This window comes from Bubalus bubalis, chromosome 9 (assembly GCF_019923935.1).
Source record: "Bubalus bubalis isolate 160015118507 breed Murrah chromosome 9, NDDB_SH_1, whole genome shotgun sequence".
Lineage (NCBI taxonomy): Eukaryota > Metazoa > Chordata > Mammalia > Artiodactyla > Bovidae > Bubalus > Bubalus bubalis.
The window spans coordinates 56,841,867-56,861,438 of NC_059165.1; the positions used below are offsets into that span (position 1 = coordinate 56,841,867).

General features: G+C 44.9%; 1 protein-coding gene across 4 annotated transcripts in view; it reads right to left on the reverse strand.

The window, feature by feature from the left end:
• Positions 1-5,667: 5,667 nt before the first annotated feature.
• Positions 5,668-19,572, reverse strand: part of ARHGAP26 (Rho GTPase activating protein 26) — a 468,401-nt gene continuing 454,496 nt past the window's right edge. For all 4 annotated transcript variants that reach the window (XM_045166568.1, XM_045166569.1, XM_045166571.1 and 1 more), the window contains one exon: positions 5,668-11,863. In XM_045166568.1, the coding sequence (XP_045022503.1) occupies positions 11,775-11,863 (89 nt within the window). In that variant the 3' untranslated portion in view covers positions 5,668-11,774. The remainder of the gene's footprint in view (positions 11,864-19,572) is intronic.

A 19,572-nucleotide genomic window follows, 5' to 3' on the forward strand; every position in this document is an offset into this window, starting at 1 on the left:
GGGCCACAGGTTCACCACTGGATCAAGGATGGATGCCAGCCCACCCAAACCCATGGAACCTGAGTGGGGGACTCCCCAAAGAAAAACTAAGCTGCTGTTAGCATTAGAAGGGGTACTGGCTGCCAAGGAGGCAAAAACAACAAGAAAGCCCTCAGGGTGAGAAGACTGAAGTACATTTGAGGGCTGAAGCTCCTGAAACCTTCCCCAGGGTTGGGGTAGTGTAGGTGTCTGCCTTTTGAGGTTGAATCTCTGCTCTGTTACTCATTAACTCAGTGACTTTGAACAGGTTACCCAATCTAATATTTGGCTGCCTCTCCTGCAAGAGAGGGTACCAACAGCACTTATTTGATAGGATTGATTTGAGGATTAAATGAGATGATGCATGTACAGCAATTAGTATAATGGAAGTGCTCCCTAAATGAAACTGACTAGGTCACTGTCATCTTGACATGTAACAGGTCAGCCCCACTCCCTGGAGGAGACTTGGGTGAGAGTCTTACTCAATAAGCAGATTTAGTGGAACTCAGATATTTTCCATCTCCTAAAAGCACTCACCCATTGTCTGCTTTTAGTTCTCATGCTCTTTCCTCTTTCTGAATTTTTAAAATCTCGTGAAGCTTAAGAGGGGGTTAAAATGCCCCAAACTCTCTATTTTGGTGCATTAATAGAGCAGGCTAGAAACACTGGTTCTCCCACAAGAAGACACATGTTCCTGGGATTTCCCTGGCAGTCTCAGAAGAACCTGAAGGTCTGTAGTCAGCAGCTGGATCAGGGTGGGAAAAGGGGCTATTTTCAAATTGTTAAAATTTTTTTAATTTGCACATTATTTATTCTTAGCCAGAAAAATATGGCTGAGCCCTCTGCAGGGACTGCTTCCTTGCTGTGTCCTCAAGGATGCCGGGACCAGCCAAAGACTGAAGCTGGAGTCCCCAGGGCTTCCCAGAGAACCCGTAGTGTCTGCACAGGGCTCCACAAGTGGGGAGGGGAGCAGTTCACCTAAGATGAGTGAGCATAGGGCTCCTTGGAGGAAAGGTTTTAACACCAAAACATCCTGTTCTTACTCCAGCCATTGAAAAACCAAGCTGTACTTTCTGAAGGGCTCCCTATTGCAAAGGGCATAAAGAGGTGGTTGACATAGTTATAAGGAGGGAGGGGGCTGATATGGAGAATTGAAGAACCAAGTCAAAGGTGGAAGGAAAATCATCCACCCCATTAAAAAAGTGTATGTATTTATGTAAAATCACATGTATCTATAAAGAAATTTTTAAAAATTAAGATCATATGGGCTCTAAAAGCAGACCCATGTTGGATTTTCAGTTTCACCACTTCCTAGCCTGTGTGATCTCCCTGATGCTCAGTTTCCTCATCTATAAAATTATACTAGTTCAGTTCAGTTCAGTTCAGTTGCTCAGTCATGTCCGACTCTTTGCGACCCCATGGACTGCAGCATGCCAGGCCTCCCTGTCAATCACCAACTCCCGGAGTCCACTCAAACTCATGTCCGTTGAGTTGGTGATGCCATCTAACCATCTCATCCTGTGTCGTCCCCTTCTCCTCCTACCTTCACTCTTTCCTAGCATCAGAGTCTTTTCAAATGAGTCAGTTCTTCGCATCAGGTGGCCAAAGTATTGGAGTTTCAGCTTCAACATCAGTCCTTCCAATGAATATTCAGGACTAATTTCCTTTAGGATGGACTGGTTGGATCTCTTTGCAGTCCAAGGGACTCTCAAGAGTCTTCTCCAACACCACAGTTCAAAAGCATCAATTCTTCAGCGCTCAGCTTTCTTTATAGTCCAACTCTCACATCAATACAAGACCACTGGAAAAACCATAGCCTTGACTAGGCAGACCTTTGTTGGCAAAGTAATGTCTCTGCTTTTTAATATGCTGTCTAGGTTGGTCATAACTTCCCTTCCAAGGAGTAAACGTCTCTTAATTTCATGGCTGTAGTCACCATCTGCAGTGATTTTGGAGCCCCCCAAAATAAAATCTCTCACTGTTTCCCCATCTACTTGCATGAAGTGATGGGACCAGATGCCATGATCTTCGTTTTCTGAATGTTGAGCTTTAAGTCAACTTTTTCACTCTCCTCTTTCACTTCCATCAAGAGGCTCTTTAGTTCTTGCTTTCTGCCCTAAGGGTGGTGTCATCTGCATATCTGAGGTTATTGATGTTTCTCCCAGCAATCTTGATTCCAGCTTGTGCTTCATCTAGCCAAGTATTTCTCATGATGTACTCTGCATATAAGTTAAATAAGCAGGGTGACAATATACAACCTTGATGTCCTCCTAGTATGTATAGTATTTCATTCACATATACTGAGGATTCAGTGAGTCAGTACATGTATAGTAGTGTCTAGTACCTAGTAAGACAGTGGTAAATGTCAGCCGATATTGTCACTTATTGAGAAGACAGAAGCCTAAAGGTTAAGGGAGTAGGAGTACCACTCTCAGAAAGCCCTTATCTCCTCATGTTACAATCATAGTGATCCCACCCCTCTGTTGCTTTGTCTTTCTTTCTCTCCCTTTCCTGCCTTAGTCCTTGCTGTCCTTGTGCTTGGGACACTTTTCCATTTGCCTAAGTAGCAAACTTCTATCCATCTTTCAAGATCATCTCCAGTGTCACTTCTTTGTGAAGATGTCTCTGGTATCTGTTTCTCAAAGAGAAAGAATCAATCTTCCCTGGGGCCCAAGACTACCTGCCACACACAGCAAGTGTAGTAATAGCACATGGTAAACTCTGTTTCTTGTACATTAGTCATCAGCAAGGCCAACTGTTGTGTTCCCTGGGGATAGAGATCATGATTTATACTTCCTGGCCTAAATAGCTCCTGGCACGTAAGAGGTCATTGTCAAGTGTTTGTTGAATGGGAGCATGAAAATGGAGGGTGACTGCTCTAAAAAGATGATGGCTCCTCTCTAAGGAAATACAGAAAGGAAATGGACCGAAGCTGCGTCCTGGGAAACTTCAGTTGGACATAGAATTCCCTTGGTGAGAGTGTTAGATACCAGGCCAAGTTCCCATGGGACTGTGTGGAATTTCCTCTAAGGGTCTTGAAAAAGGAAGACTTCTTATTTTAGGGGTGATTCTGATGTGGGTTTGCTTGAAGACAGGTCTCCAGTCTGATCTGAAGTTCATAATACCACCCATAAGTAGTTCAGATGACTGAGAAGGGTCTTGGCTCTTGGTCAGCTGGTCATCCAGATGGTTTCCTGTGTTAAGCACTAGCAAGGAGGCTGGGAAAGAATGTGGCTGCGTGTGTCTGAAAGGAGACCGAGAAGTCTCTCCCACAAGCCTGAATGCTGGAACACAAGTGAGTGGAGTAGCTTGCCAAGGACCACAACATTACTGTGAGTTCAAACACCCATGTCTAATGATCCAATTTCTTTCTTTCAACCAGAAGTGTAGAGAAGACATGAAGGAGGGATCAGAGTCCACAGCAGTGCTCTCCTGCCTCCTACTACTAGGTCAGCACCCCCAAGGGCCATCCAGCATCTGCCACATGCCAGGTGCCTGGTCCTGTCCTGGTGGGGGTATTAAGAGGGTGACATACAATGCCAAACATCTGATGACAAATAATGAGTTAACTAGGTAAAAAGTACTTTGAAAGGGCAAAATGGTGTGATTAGGAGGAAAAGTAGAAAAGAAGGCTGGTTCCCCTTCACTGTCATCCCTTCATCTAACACTGGCAAGGCAGGCATTACTTTCCCAAATTTTTTAACAGATGAAGGTTCAGAAAACACGGAATAAAGCTAATAATAAAGTATTTTCAATAATCTACTCCCCCAAATGCAAAAGAACATACAGCTATAGTGCTAAAAAAAACAAAAAAAAAAAAACCAAAAAAAAAACCTTTTAGTTTTAGGATGCATAGAAGAACAAGAAGTCATCAAATGTGATTTGGTGCTTAGAGAAAGGACCTATGAATTCAAGTCTTGACTGATTTGCTGGTTGGCCTCGGGAAGGCCTATTGGCTATCTGGGTTTTAGAGAACAGAGGCTGGGGAAGGCCTCCTGGAGTCAATGACACAAGACACTTTACAATACACAGTGTGACAGGAGTTACCAAGTGCTGTGGGATACAGTGAGTCGAGTTTGATCCTTTCAACCAAAAACCATCCTGCTTTGGTCCCCACTGGCTGACAATGGCCAGGTAACACAGGATGACTTTCTGAAAGATGCAGCCTGGCTGGGCATGGCTGCTCACTCTCCCAGGTGATGAGCCTGACCCGCCCTGAGCAGGAGCTGTGTTGGTTAGAGGCTCCCTTGGCTGCTGTGCAGGCTGAACTCAGGCAATCCTGACTTGCCTGGCACAGTTAATGAGTTGTAGCTTAGCACAGTGCTATTAAAAGCAGGGCGAGCCAAAGACACTGACACATTTGGGTAAGAGAGACACACGGTATGAGTGGAGGTTGAGACAGAATCGAGAAAAGAAGGAATGGAAACCCTGATTTAATTCCCCAAAGTGCAAATGTGTTTGAGATCTAAGAAAATCTTTCATTTACATGATTTCAAGTGTCAGTCAAGTCCATGTCTAATCAAGGCACTCTTAGGATCAACCATATGGCTGGAAATAATAAGTGAAAACACCAAACCAACCCCAAGACATGACACAATTTGAGCTCTGATCTGAGTGGGCAGTTAAAAGCAACAAGAAAACGAAAAAAATCTTTCCCATTAAAGAGATGTGAAAGTGGAAGTGAAGAGAGTCTGGTGGGAAAACCAAGGACATAGATATGATATAAATCCGTACATTCATTTCATTCTCCATATGTTGGCAACAGTTGTCTACATGTGCCGCTCAGAAGGTCTCACCCAGGTACCCTGTGACCCCACCCATGTATGATGCTTCAGATGCTGGGCCAGTTTTCCAGGGCAGGGTATGAGCTCAGTGAAGGAAGAAGGTGCAATGGATCTGTGTTGTTCCTGTGGCAAACCAGCCCTTACTAAGGGGCAAACAAGGACAGGATAAACAGTTCACACGTGACCCACATATTTAAATAGGCATCCCTCAGAACCCAGCACCTACTCACTCACCTTCTGCTTTCCCAGGGCAAGCTTCTGGAATCAGAAGCCTTGCCCTCCATCCCCAAAGTCCTGGCTCCCTTGCCCTCTCTTTCTGGCTCCTCTGCTCTCATAGCAGAAGCTGGGAGTGCACTGTGAACCTGGCTCCCAGGCTGCAACTCAGGATGTACCTGGAGGGGATGTGATGAATGAGACAACTCAATAACATGAGCTGGCCTGGGACAACATGTCACAAGTAACTGATTTATTAATACAACCCTGGGAGACACACCCAGCTTGGGGATAGGACTGTCTGCACTCTGGCTCTTTGGTTATTCCAGACTGTTAATGGAAGTTCCAGAAAATGGTTGATTTGACAATTGAATTTAGGAAGAATAAAATATGTTTCCCAGGAGATAAATTCAGAAACAGTCATTGGAATGTGACTCTTTGCAGCTTAATTGTAGTTCACGAGCAGTGGACCTCTCCCTAAAGGAAACCAGAGCTACCCAGAGCACATCAGAAATCAGCACAGCGGTTGTTGCCAGGGACCACAGGAGACCACACTTGTAACTTCTGATCATGGTCTTCGCTTATTTGAAACAAATATAAAAATATGCATCACGTCAAAACAAAACTTTGTCAGAAATTCAAGAGACAAACATACCACCAAATGGAAAAGTCATTTAATTCAAAAATCATACTTCCACTCATTTCACAAAGATTGTCACATAAACCAACCAAATGTAAGAAAGCCAAGTTTCAGAGGCCACTCAACAGAAACTATATTTTCTTTATAGATATGCTTAGTGACACGAAAGCACAGTTTTTTTTTGTTGTTGTTGTTCTAAAGCCCAAACATGGCAAAATTGTTTTATGAATAACAGGGGGAAAGTTCTATTCTAGTCACAAGTTACTTTTTAATTAAGAAATAGGATTCTACACACCAGTCAATATTCAATACTGAACTGAAGTTTAAAACAGTGCATTTATGGTTTTTAAAAAAACATTAAAGTGCCATTTTTAAGTACTTTATTGATATTATATCACACAGCACTTTATAATATACCCAAAGGTAGCCTAAATTATGAACTAAACATGCAAATATTTTCTTCAAAGTGATGGACAAAATGTCTTTTAGAGTGCTTGTGAACACTATCCTAGTATGAATGACTTACTGTTTATGAGTTTGATCTTTTTTTTCCAACATGACTCTTAATAAGTTAATAAGGAATATAGCTGTAGATAGTAACCATCTGATAAATATGAACAAAATTTCAAAATGGCACTTAATTTACATCTTTGATCATTCTGATCGTCTATCAACAGCCTCTCTTGTTTCTGTAATTCTCAACCTTTAAATCTTAAAGGCTGTCAAGGCTCAGCAACTGCCAGCTTATGTGGGTTTCTAAAAGAGAGTCTGTTTCGTTATATACGTAAATGTGAGCTGTACACACACACACACACACACACACACACACAAACACATACTAATACATATACACTTAAGAATCACCAGATGAACCTCTTTTCACAGGTACAAGGTTGACCCTGGCATCTGGATACCCAAAGAAGCTGCATGCAGGGTCTGTTTGGACAGTTCTATAGAAATGGTTGATGTGGAAAGGTGCTGAATGTCTTGACCCCTCCAGGACTGCCCAGGTAATTCTGACACTTTATCACTACTCCTGGTTCTCACTGACTACACTCAGCAGAATTCTGATTTAATAGTAATTGCTATACTTACATGGGTCCAGGACTGTGCTAAGGTCCTTAGCCTTGCTTGCTAAGGCATTCTGCCTTGAAAGATGTTTTCATCTTGTAGTGTCCTGTAAAACTTTTGTAAAATATTAGTTGTGACCTTTTCATGTGATAGATTCCGCCCCTATTAAGAACTACATTTATCTTTCTTTAAAAAAATCCACAGTTCTTCAGCATGGTTTATCCCTTTCTGCTACTCGCACTACTCTACACCCCATCCTTTTTCTTCTAAGAATACAAGTCCTTCCATTAGGAGGCCACATTTTAGCCAGGGCTGGCTCTGGATGATGTGTGGATTCTCTACGCAGCCTCCCTCTGCTCGAGGAAGTTCCTTAGTTAGATAGGTACTGTAGGCAGTAGAAGGAAAAAACTAATTATGACTTGGTGGAGTCTGGTCTCAGGTATGCTCAGGTTTGTGCAAGGTCCATTATTCCATGGCTGTTGTCATTGGGAGGCTACACTTACAGAAAAGTGATTCTGCACCCAGCACACCAGCCTGACTGTCAAACACATCTGAAGCACGACAAGATACATTTTTTAAGTGCTGACACAGGGTGTGTGAGAGGACACCCAGGTGACTTAAAAGAGGGGGGCAGGGTTGTCAAGGTAAATAATCACTGTCAAGTTTGCCAGATATGACAGATAACTCCCTAGAAGAACACCCAGGCCATTCCTGTCCAAGTCAGGCAGTCAAGAGGCTGCTGCGTTCCCTCAGCGCTGGCTACCTACTTGGGCAACGTGCTCGCTCATAAGACATTCGATGCTGGGGGACTGCGAGTGCCGTAACAGCCGCTGTTGGGCCCAGGAGTTCCGTGTCTATGGAGCCGAGTGGTCCAGACTTGCTTCTTTTGGAAACAAGAGCCAACGATGAAATGTGCCAATAGACAGTCATGAGTAGTTGATCATGTTACTTCAGTGGATTATTTCAGTCTCACTACTCCTCAATCATGGATGTTTTTAGAATCTATACAGTCAAAATAGTTTTTGGTGTCACTGGGGTTGCTACTTTCAAGAGACACAAACTCTCACGGCAGAAGGACCTCCATGTGAGCTACAGGCATGGCATTCGTAACTGCAGTCTTGGCAAACCTGAAATGCCACTGTCACTAGCATGACTTTGAGTTGCTAACGCCAGTTGGCCAATACCTGACTGTTCCATTTCCTCTCTTTCTCTCTGCCTCTCTATCCAAAAAGGACTCAGCAAGAGGACATGAACTGGAATTATGCTGGGAAAAAACACAAAACCCAGTTTGGTCTGGCATAAGGAAATACATATCGTCTGTAGAAATACTGAAAAACCAAGCTAAAAACTGGCTCCAATCCTGGGACACCATGGCTGGCAGTGCTATACAGGATCCGTGCCTCTATGTTCAGATTTGAAAAGAGAAGAGAATATCATCAGTCTTGAGCAAGTCAAGACTTTATTTTCCTGCGGAGTTGGGGGAAGAATGTGAAACTAATTGTCTTCTCAAGACATGGTATTCTGTAGCCATGGAATTCTGGGAGTACCTGGAGGAGGAGCAAGAGACTGATCTTGATGCCCGCAGAAGACTCAGGCTATGTCTGCCAACCTGATCCCAGGGCCTTCCAAAAGCAACATGAGACTCCTGGGAAAGCTCAGAGATTTTGCTCCATAGTAGTCCACTCTGATACCCAGTTCACTCCCCTAATCTGCCCTAACATTCCTTTTTCCAGAAGACAAGAGTCAGAAGTGGGGAGCAAAGGTAGTGGAGGGCAAAACCCATTTTCAGTCTGTAAGTTCCTTCTTTTTCGTTGGCTCATATTCTGAACAGTGTCTCCAGTTCTGTAGCTGGTGGGGAGGAGGGGAGCCTGGCCAGGGAAAGGGAAGCAGAGCAGCCATCTGTCAGGGCCCAGCATTGCCCAGAGAAACTAGGAAGGGCTCTACCTAAAATTCCCATTGGCGCCAGTCCAATTTCCCTCAGCTTCAAATCAGGGCCAACTGAGGAGGGAGGGACATGCTTCCAAAGTGGTCAAGGTGGGGCCAAATGTTTACAGGTACGCTTCAGTAAGGAACTCTGAAAGCCAGGGTCTGGACCTTCTGGCCACCCCCACAGTAGCTCCAGTTAAGGTTCTGATGGGGCAGGTGATCTAAAATGTCAAATGTATTAAAAGCATTATGTTGCACTCTAGTTAGAAAGCACAGTGGTACAGAGTGTGCTGGTCCCCTCTGGCCCCTGTGAACAGGTCCCCAAGCTGTTCAAAGTCTGCAAGGAGTACATGTATGCTGCCCCTATGTGCCTTTTCTTCTTGGGTTTTCAATAATAGCTTCCCTGAGTCCTATCTCAGTCTTCTCCAATCTTAATTCTTATTTCCTCATCCACTGGTAGTGTCTCGCGTGCTCTGGGTTGGGTAATAGCTGTGTCATCCCTGAGCTGATGGAATGAATCACAACAAACTCCTATTACCTTTAAAGCCATCTAGAAAGCTATAATAGCACAATCTCCATCCCTCTTTGGAGTTTTTCCCTTATTTTGGAGCCAGAGGAAATCTGAGATGAATAAACATGTTTAGGGAAAAAGGAAGCAGCAGCATATCAAGAACTAAATATCCTAAGCCAGTTTTTCTTAGAACCTAGACACACAAAATATTTGCAAATTTTAGCTTGGACTTGGTTATAAAGCCTTATAAGATGTGCCAGAAGAATAAGATACAATGAGCACACAATAATCCCATCTTCTGTCCTGGTACTTTGGGGTACCAAGAAATACACCTGAGAAGAAAAATGAAAAAAAAAAAAAATCTAACCCTTGGCCTCACCTGTTTAAATCCTGAGCTTCATCTTACTACTGGGTAGGAGTTCTTGGAAAAGTTAATTGCCTGAAGATGCTCTTTCCATCTCCAAATCCAAAGCCCAAGAAATGCCTAAAAAACCACATCTGGATAAAGAAGACTGAACACCATTAATGTGCCACGTCCACCACCAAGAACCAGCAAGAATATGTGGAAATATCTTCTTCCTCAAGGCAAGAGAGGGGCTGACCTTGGCTCTCTCTGACCATGTGTCCCCTTCTCCGCCTCATATACACACTTGTTCAGCAATCAAAGCTTAAATGTGCGAAGCAACTAGCTTAAAGAATATCAAATATAAAACTTTGCCATATAGTATTTCAAATCACTCTATTTACAAATTTATCTTTTCAAAAAAATGTAAAAGATACAGTAATTCAACACAATTCAAGTTTTTCTTTTCTTCTTTAAAGTTCCCTCAAGAGGCATTCCGGAAGCAGGACACACTCTGGAACAAGGCTGCCATTCCTGAAGGGCTCTCAGGGAGCTTGACAGTCCCTCACTTTGGAGTTGGTCTGCCCAGAATCACTCTTGCAGGGACATTCAAGTGTGGAAAATACTGGGACTCTCTTCTTTGGAAGCCAAGTGGAGTTGAAATGTCCAGGCCAAACTTCCCCATCCAAGGTGGTCTTCCACAAGACCCAGCCCCTTCTGGTCCAGGAAATCCTCTTTCTCAGAAGGTACCCATCCCACCTTCCATGCCCCAACCTTGTGGCATCCTCCTAAATCACAATGGCTTATGATATTAGTCTCACGCCCCAAAAGCCTGAGAAACAATTCCCTTTTTCTGAGTGGCAGTGAACATGTATGTCCTTTTAAACTGGAGGCCATGGGGTTATTAGCTCAGGAGTCATGCCTGAAAACCTCCAGGGCACCAGTGCTGAGCAACCCAGGGCATGGCCAGGGGAGCTGGTCAGTGGCAGGCTAGAGGCAGGCAAGGGCAGGGGGAGGGACAGGTGAATGGGAGGGAACGAGAGAGATAGAGGGTGTCCCTCTTTAGGAGGCAGCATGTTGCCCTCTAGAAAACAGACACGAGTTGCATGCAAGAACAGAAATATTAAGCCTGTATGTAATTTAATCTCAAGAGGTTACTAGAGTTTGCTCCAAATATATCCTGGTGCTGCTGAAATTCATCAGAAAGGGAACAGTTCTCAGCTGCTATTCCATCTGCCCCCAAGTAGACCTTGTTAATTAAAAGTCAGTCAGTCATGTCTGACTCTTTGCAACCCCATGGAATTCTCCAGGCCAGAATACTGGAGTGGGTAGCCTTCCCCTTCTCCAGGGGATCTTCTCAACCCAGGGATCAAACCCAGGTCTCCTGCATTGCAGGCGGATTCTTTACCAGCTGAGCCATCAGGGAAGCACAGAACTTGACCAGGTTGTTGGAAAACCATTCAAAAAATGACTGAAGCGGGGAGGAGGCAAAAAAATATGTCATGCAAAGATTTTGTGTTACTTTTTGGTTTGGTTTAGAGTAGGCTGGGTCGCCATGGTTATGAGGTGATGGCAGCCCTCGGTGGCAGAGAAGTTCCCAGCTTGGGAGGGGGGCCCTGGAGTGTGTGTTCTCTTGCATGAGAGGACTGGACAGAATTCTACTGATGCTGGGCCAATGGCTGCTTGAGAGATGGTGAGATTGGATCTTGTGTAACCAGTGCCGTGACCCCTCTCCATCCTTCATGCAAACAAACAGACCCAGCAGCCTGGAGCACTGCGGGACTCAAGTATTCAGAGATGGGGTAGAGTGAGTGTCTACTGTAAACAAAAGCAGTGGACCCAGCCTGGATCTCAGGCCACTGCCCAGCCCTGTCAGAGCTGGCTACACTGCACGCTCTTGGGGACTACTTGTATCTCACTTCCTTTTTCAGAAGGTTGGGTTTTAGATGACTGTGAAAACAAAATGAGCACACCCCATGTAGGGTGCTAAATAAGAGACATGGCTCTGTAAGCCTTTCTCGTGGTAATCAAAACCAAATGGCCTCCTCTGCCGATTTCCTTCTGTTTCTTGCAGTATCACCGCATGTCAGCTGAGATGATCACGGGGATGTGTGACACCAGAGTTTAGGAAAACGTTCGTGCTGACAGGTAGCAGCAGAGTCAGTCACCCTGTATTTCTCAGCGGCAAAGAGCAATGGTCCACAACACTGGAATCAGCAGTTGTCATGGATACAGTGGAAAGCTCAGCAGTTCTGCCAGGGCTCCTGGTTAGAGGAACTCCACATAGTTCTCGGGTATGAGGCCCGTCTTTCCATTCAGAGTCCCCTCCAACCAGCCAGGCTCCTGGGACGGATGCACTGTACAGAAAGAAAGGAGAAAGAGAAGATGACGTTACACACAGGGTAAAGGAGCGGGGGATATGGACTGCGCTGGTGTGGAGGAAGCTTACAGATGAGTGCCGTTGCCTGTTAAGGAACATAATTCTTGGACTTGTTTAAACCAGAGGTTTTTCACCCACTGGGGGGACCTGGTGAAGGTCATTCTGAACTTTCTCCATAATTAAAAGGAGAAAAGACACAGACACTTAAATTCTACTTACAATTTTAGGAGTTTCATGGACTTTGCGAAGTTCCTGATTTTAACTTTAAAGAAGTAACATTTCAATTTTTTAGGCTAGAGGTCACAGTCATGATATGCCCTCTCTATTTTTCCCTAGGTATCCATCCATCTATGTGCTCATCTACCCACCCAGTGCTGACTATGGACCAAAGTACCCATGGAGGACTGCTGAGAACTAGTCCTTAAAGATATCTAGCTCCTAATCATTTTACTTCCCTTCAAATCCTGACCCTCTGCTTCCAATTTCCTTGCAAATTCCCTCTGCATTTTTAAAAAGTACCTTATAGTCTTTGAATGGCCCTCTCTCATTTCCAACCATACCCTTCCTTAGTTTTCTCTCCTGTTCTCTACAGTTTTCCTCTTTCCTATATACAAGTCTGAGAGCTGTCCTCTCCCTCTCTATTGCAATTTAGAAAATTTCTACCTCTTTGATATTTCCATATCCAAAGACTACATACCCAATGTTCTGTAATATGACAATCCATCTCCATGGAAACCACTGTGACATTGTAAAAATTACACATACAATCCAGCTGAGTCCGCAAAGCAGTCAACAGCAGGAAAGGAGAAAGAAGGGATCATGGACTTGGGAGAGGGGGCTGTTCATGTTTGTGAACTGGGAATATACAAACCACTCTTGGGTGAGGCAGGACATTTGCTCCTAACATTTTAGGAAAACACCAATCTTTCCAAGAGTGTTTGGAGAGAATGAATTCCCTCCATTCCCTTCCTAGGCTAATTGAATGACTTCCTGAGTTCATTTTAGAAAAGCATTTCCACCGTCAACACTACAATACAACTCTAGTTTTGGTCTGTAGGGAAAGAAGGAAGAACAGAGACCAAAGAGACTAAATGGAGAAGCAGCAACAGGATCGCCACTGAGGCTTACCGAAGATTAGTGTCAACCTTGGCTAGATTTTGAAGGCTTCTGTAGGAAAAGACAAAGTCAAACACCTATGAGCTGGCCTCCAACATGTTTGCATGCTTTTGTTTCTCTAGGAATAGATCCAAGTAGCAAGGGTACTTTGGATTCATGATACCACACAAGGAGGAGTCTGGGAGAGAAGTTCCATGGAAGAATACAACATAGCTTAAATGCAATGCAGTCTCTCCAATGACCAAGCTCTCTCAGCCCACCACTGAAACGCTGGCACCCAAACACCCCAGCCTCCTGCCCATCTATCCAGCTAACATTGTCAAGATTACTTCAGTTTCTTCAACCTATCAAGTGGTGATTAAAAAAAACAAAACAAAACTCTCTTCCCCTCAGTGGACTCTTTTGGAGGTTCAGGAGCCAACATGGAGAAAGCACAGTAAATGCTCAGCATGGGTGAGTCAGTAGGGGAGCCTGCATCATTTGACCAGTAATTTGGACTGGTCAGCAGGACTTTCCTGGTCAAACTTGAGTCTCAACAACCTGGTCTCAACAACGACCTAAGCTGGGGGAAATTTCAAATGTTCAGAACCCAAATCAAACAAATCAAACTCACTCCCATAAACTAAAGACCTAGAAAGAATAAATCAACACACAAATTAAAAACCTGAAAAAGACACCTTCTATTTAATAGCAAAGCTCCTCGCTGAGTTGCTATTCTACTGGAGGCACTGAGTCCATCTCTTTCAGACTTTCTCCGTTCCTGTGTTCAAACACAGCTCAGGTGCAGAGATGGTAATGTGTGCAAACATTAGAAATGGAATTTGCAGAATAAGGGAAGAATCAGAGGGGACAAAGGAGGCACTCCAAACTAAAGAACGAGAGAAATGCCATGGGGGATGGCAGAGGATGACACAGCCTTTGGGTCAGACTGCTGACACAGCGGAGTCAGCAAGTTGGGCTTCACTGAGGCATGGTACCAGACCAGGTGCAACAGAGCCACCTGCACAGTTATGGAAACCGCAGATTCCTAGGCCTCGTGGCACATGGGTTATAGCAGAATCTCGAGGAGGGAGCCCAGGGATCTGCATTTTAACTCATTCACAGAAAGTTATGACTTCTCTGTGCCAAAATGCCCCTGCAACGAAGTGGTAGAACTGACGAAGAAAAGAGGCAGCCCCAGAACCCCCAGCTTTCTGTCATCTTTTGTTTCCCTTCCTCGAACTTCAAGGCTCAGCTGAAGCCCCACCTCCTCCATAAATATCCTCATGGAATGCCATCTACCTGCTCCCTCCCTTCCCCAGGCTCCTGGAATGCTCATCATACATACCGCATATTATTCGTAGGTCTTATTAATGCTATTCAAATGTGTTAAGCTTGTTTTCCCTAACTAGTTTTTCAGTGCATTTTAGTTTGTATTCTATCACTCGACATACTTCACTCTCCTCCGGGGAACTACAATGAAAGAAGCTAACACCTACTAATGGTGACTGGGAAATAGCCAAGGACTCAGAGACGGACTCATCTAATCTTAAGGATCCTACCTTGTACTACTATTACCCCTACTTTATAGCTGAGAAAAAATTAAGGCTCAGAGAGGTAAACTAATTCATGCAGGGGCACCATGTTAGAACCAGGATTTGAACCCAATTTGTTTGATCCCAGAAACCAAGCCCTTTACCACTATATCACATCCCTATCCAACCAGAGATGATCCTTGAGAATAAGAATGATGGAGAATAAGAATAAGACTAACTGGTGGACCTCTGTTAAGTGCTTCCCCTGCAGGACCTCTTTTCATCTTTACTATGACTATAGAGTTGCTCCTGCTGTTATTCTCATGTTACTAATGAGAAACAAAGACTCAGAGAAGTTAAACTTCTAGTCCCAGTTACAGAGCTGGCAGATGATGGAGATGGATCTGAACTCAGGACATCTGACCCCAGGCTCTGAGGCCTGAAGTACTACCACTTTGGCCTAGCCTAATGCTCCCTGGACACTAAAGATGCTTGTAAGTACTTGTTGAGTTCAATCACACCAACATCCAACCTTCTGAACTGTACCAGTGTCCCCTGTGCTATGTAAACACACAAGGTGTTGCAGTGAGCTGCCTGGGCAGCTCTCCAGCCCAGCAGGCATCATAACAAATAAAAGCTGCTGCTGACATGGGTGTGCTTACTGCCAACTACTCTCTCTCAGCTCGGTCCACATTCACATCATACACCCCTGCTCTGGCAACTCACGCTCTCCTGGCTCCTTCACTCACGATGGACAAGGAGCAACTGTGTGCCTGAGATCCTGAGAGCAGGCTCCCCAAGGGGAAGCAGCACTGGCTGGAGGAGTGCAGACCCTTGTGTGGTTGAATGAGTGGACTCGTTTAACAAATGTTACTTCAGCATCTACTACGTGCCACATTCTGCACACAGTACAGAACCAGAAGAGAGACTGCTGTACGGGAGGGGCCATCTACAGTAAGCAAGCATGTAATTTTAGGTAAACTGATGAGGGGAAAACGAGACTAAGATCGGGATATGGGTGGGTGGCCAAGAGTTTGAAGAGTCAAAACCTAAATAATCCAAAGTGGATGGCCACGCAGTGGGTAATGCCAAGTGAGAGGGCCCAGGACGGGGAGAAGCTTGTTGTGATTTCAGAACAGTGCCGTGTAAGTTTTTCTTAAAAAGCCAGATCATCAGTGTGTAACCACTCAAGTCTGTCACTGTTGTGCCATAGATAATATATAAACACAAGGCGTGGGTGGCTGTGTTCCAGGGAAGACTTGTTTACAAAAACAGTCGGTGGGCTGGATTTCACTGGCAGGTCATAGTTTGCCGACCCTATTTAAGAACATAAAGGACTCAGAGGCTGCTATGAATCAAGGGAGGGGAAGAGGGGGCCAGAAGGCAGGGGCGGGACCTGAAGGACCTCATCGATAATTCTAAGAATGACACGAGGCTACCAGAAGCAAGAGAACAACATGATGTGACTTCCATTTTTAAACGATCATCTGGCTGCTGTGTAGCACCTGGGCTGTGGGGCAGGAGTAGATGCAGTAAGACCAGTTAGGCAGCTGGTAGAAACGCCCGAGGGAGACATGGAGAGGCTGGGGAGGCTAAGACTCCACTGAGAAATTCGCTGGGAACCCCACTGCCTGAGATGCCCTTTATCAGCAGAGGAAATCTGGGGCGGCCCTGCCTGCACTCACCACTGCACCCTGTACCCCAGGAAGGAAGGATCTGGCCCATCTCACATTTGGATAAAGAGCTTCCCAAGAACCCAATTTTAGTGAATGCCATATGAATTTTCCAGGTATCAGTAATCGCACTGCTTCTAGATGACTAATGTTCCTGGGAACACCAGTTATTTCTCTTTCCAGTTACTGTCTGAGGTGCTCTTGGTGAAAGCACAGTTTCCTAGTAAGATTGGCCAGCGCTGACACTGGAGTTATTTCTGAGTATTGAGCAGCCATTACCCACTGCACAAAGTCCAAGAGCTGACTGAGCATCCTCGCCAGATTCACAGGGGGCCCCTGGAATCCAGAAGCTTGGAGATTAATCATTAGGAACAACCGACTTTCCCCTCAAGGAGCCCCTCCCTCTTCCTCCTCTTTTCTTCTTCTTGATCCTGAGAAAAACAAGACACACACACACACTCACTCACTTACTCTAACTCTGTCATTAGAAAACTTCCTTCTGATTGATCTGATGATTTAATCTGACAGCTACAGAGCATACAACTCACGCTGCTAAGGCCTTACCTAGGATCTTCAGCAACAAATTGCTGAGCGAGAGAACAAGGAAAAAATCTCTCTGAATAGTTCTTTTCTTTAATGTCCACTTTTTTCCTAAAGAGGCAAAGGGATGGAGCAAGTAGGGTCTAAATAGCATTTTCTAAAAATTGGAAGTCATAAAACATTACCAACCAACTAGATTAAAAACTAGATCGACATTTTGTCAGATCCTTCTTTGACTGCAGCTCAGTAAACACTGAGAGGTGTTGTCTTTAAGGCTTAATGTGGCCTTCTGCCTTTCAGGGAATTGGAAAGGTCACTGGCGTTGCTGGTTAAAAAGAAACTAGTGTCAGTAATGCTGTTGTGATCCCCAGAGACCACAGGGAGGCCCGGTAAGTACTCTGCCTCTCTCTTGTTATCAATGGCCCTTGTGGGGTTAAGACGATTACTAAGTTGAGGGGCAAGAGCAGTCACAGAATCTGCTGGGAAGGGAAGGACTTGGCAGTTAAAAATCAAGTATCATTTCTTTTTTCAGTTGGCTAGTTAAACTACTTCAAAAAGGAGACTTAAAAACTAAAGAAGGAGGGAATGCCAAATTGTATAACCCTGCTGGAAATCAGCTGGGCAGTTCCTTCAACAGTTAAACGTAGCGTTACCACGTGACCCAGCAGGCCCATGCCATGGTATAGCAGCATTACTCATAAAAAGAGCCAAAAAGTAGAAATAATCAAAATTTCAATCAATGGATAAATGGATAAACAAAATGTGGTATATCCACAAAAAGGAATGGAGTTCTGAGGCATACTACAACATGGATGATGTTGAAACTATAATGCAAAGTGAAAGAAGTCAGTTACAAAGACCCTGTATTGTATAATTCCATTTACACGAAACATCCAGAGCAGGCAAATTTATAGTGCCAGAAAGCAGATGAGCAGATATCTAGGTGGGATGGAGCAGGCTTGGGATAAATGGGGCATGACTGCTAAAGGGAGCAGGGTTTCTTTGGGGGTGATGAAGATATTGTGGAATGAGATAATGATGATGGTTGCACAACTCTAAATATACTAAAACCCACTGAAATGTACATTTTAAATGGGTAAATTACATGGTATATGGCTACCTCAATCAGTTCAGTTCAGTCGCTCAGTCGTGTCCGACTCTTTGTGACCCCATGAATTGCAGCACGCCAGGCCTCCCTGTCCATCACCAACTCCCAGAGTTCACTCAAAACTTATATCCATCAAGTCGGTGATGCCATCCAGCCATCTCATCCTCTGTCATCCCCTTCTCCTCCTGCCCCCAATCCCTCCCAGCATCAGGGTCTTTTCCAATGAGTCAACTCTTTGCATGAGGTGGCCAAAGTATTGGAGTTTTAGCTTTAGCATCATTCCTTCCAAAGAACACCCAGGACTGATCTCCTTTAGAATGGACTGGTTGGATCTCCTTGCAGTCCAAGGGACTCTCAAGAGTCTTCTCCAACACCACAGTTCAAAAGCATCAATTCTTCAGTGCTCAGCTTTCTTCACAGTCCAACTCTCACATCCATACATGACCACTGGAAAAACCATAGCCTTGACTAGACTACCTCAATAAAGTTGTCTAAAAAAAAGTGGAAGAAGGCTGAACTCAGGAAGAGGAGTCCCAAACAAGACACACACGCTTACACAAACCTTTTGTGAGCTTAAACCCACTTTGCCCTGGGATCAGGGGTCTTCTGTGTTGTCAGAGTGAATAGCTGATAGGAACACAGCAGCCCCTTGTCCATCGGGGTACAGTAGTGAACTGTGGTTTAGAAGGCAGACCTTTAAGCTCTGGATTTACTGCCAGATGAGGGGACCTCTCAAAGCTTGCTCATGTATGTACAGAAGCCCCTTCCCTGCTGACAGCATAGCAGCAGAGCCCATGCAAGCAGCCCACTGATTTGTCTGCCATGAAAACTGTGTCATGTCCTGGCTGGGCTGTGATGCCCCCGCACATGGGCCTATTCACAAGGGACACTCGCCAAGGACATGGCTTTAGACAACCTTCAGTGGACTCACTCCATCTTCATGTGTGCCAGGATCTAAAAGCTCCAGCTGCTGACAGGAGAGGTGGCTTGGCTTGCTGTATGTACACCTTGATTTTTAAAGAACTCAAATGAAACTTAATAGAGCAAAGATTTAAGGACAGTGCCCTGGGGACTTTGAGAACCATACATGAGGTGCTGTGGGCTCACCCCCAGCCCTGCAGGCTCAGATCAAGGGCCACCAAATGTGACCTGGGAATTCCCCAGGTGCTCTGTGACCTGTTTCCCATTTTACCTACTCAAGCCTGATTATTATCTCTGCCGTGCTGAAGGCAGGGGCTGGCCACACAGTGGCGAAGCCCCCTTGCATATGGATACACTCAAGGCTGGTCCCCAGGAGCCCATCTCTGCTCTGGCTGGGACCTCAAGGCCCTTACAGAGAGCCAGGATCCGGGGTGTTGAGGTGCAGTACCTACTGCCCAGCTGAGCAAGCCAGAGCTGGGGACTGTATTAGCAGCTGAGAAGGAAAACTGTCATTGTGAATGATAAAAGCATCAGGGTCTTTTTCTAAAACAGACGTAGTGAAATGATGATGATCATAACAACAGCAAGACGCTGAGAGCTTAGTGTGTGTTGAGTACCACTTTAAACATGTCATGCACACTATCTCAATCTTCTCTCACATCCATCTGTTCTCTTTCTATGACAGAGAGGACTGAGGCACAGAGAGGTTAAGTCACTGCTTGAGGCCACACAGAATCAAGTGGTCAAGCCAGGGATTGTGCTACAGTGGTTCAGGCTGTCCAGTGCTGCACGGGAGCCCTGGCAGTCCCACGTT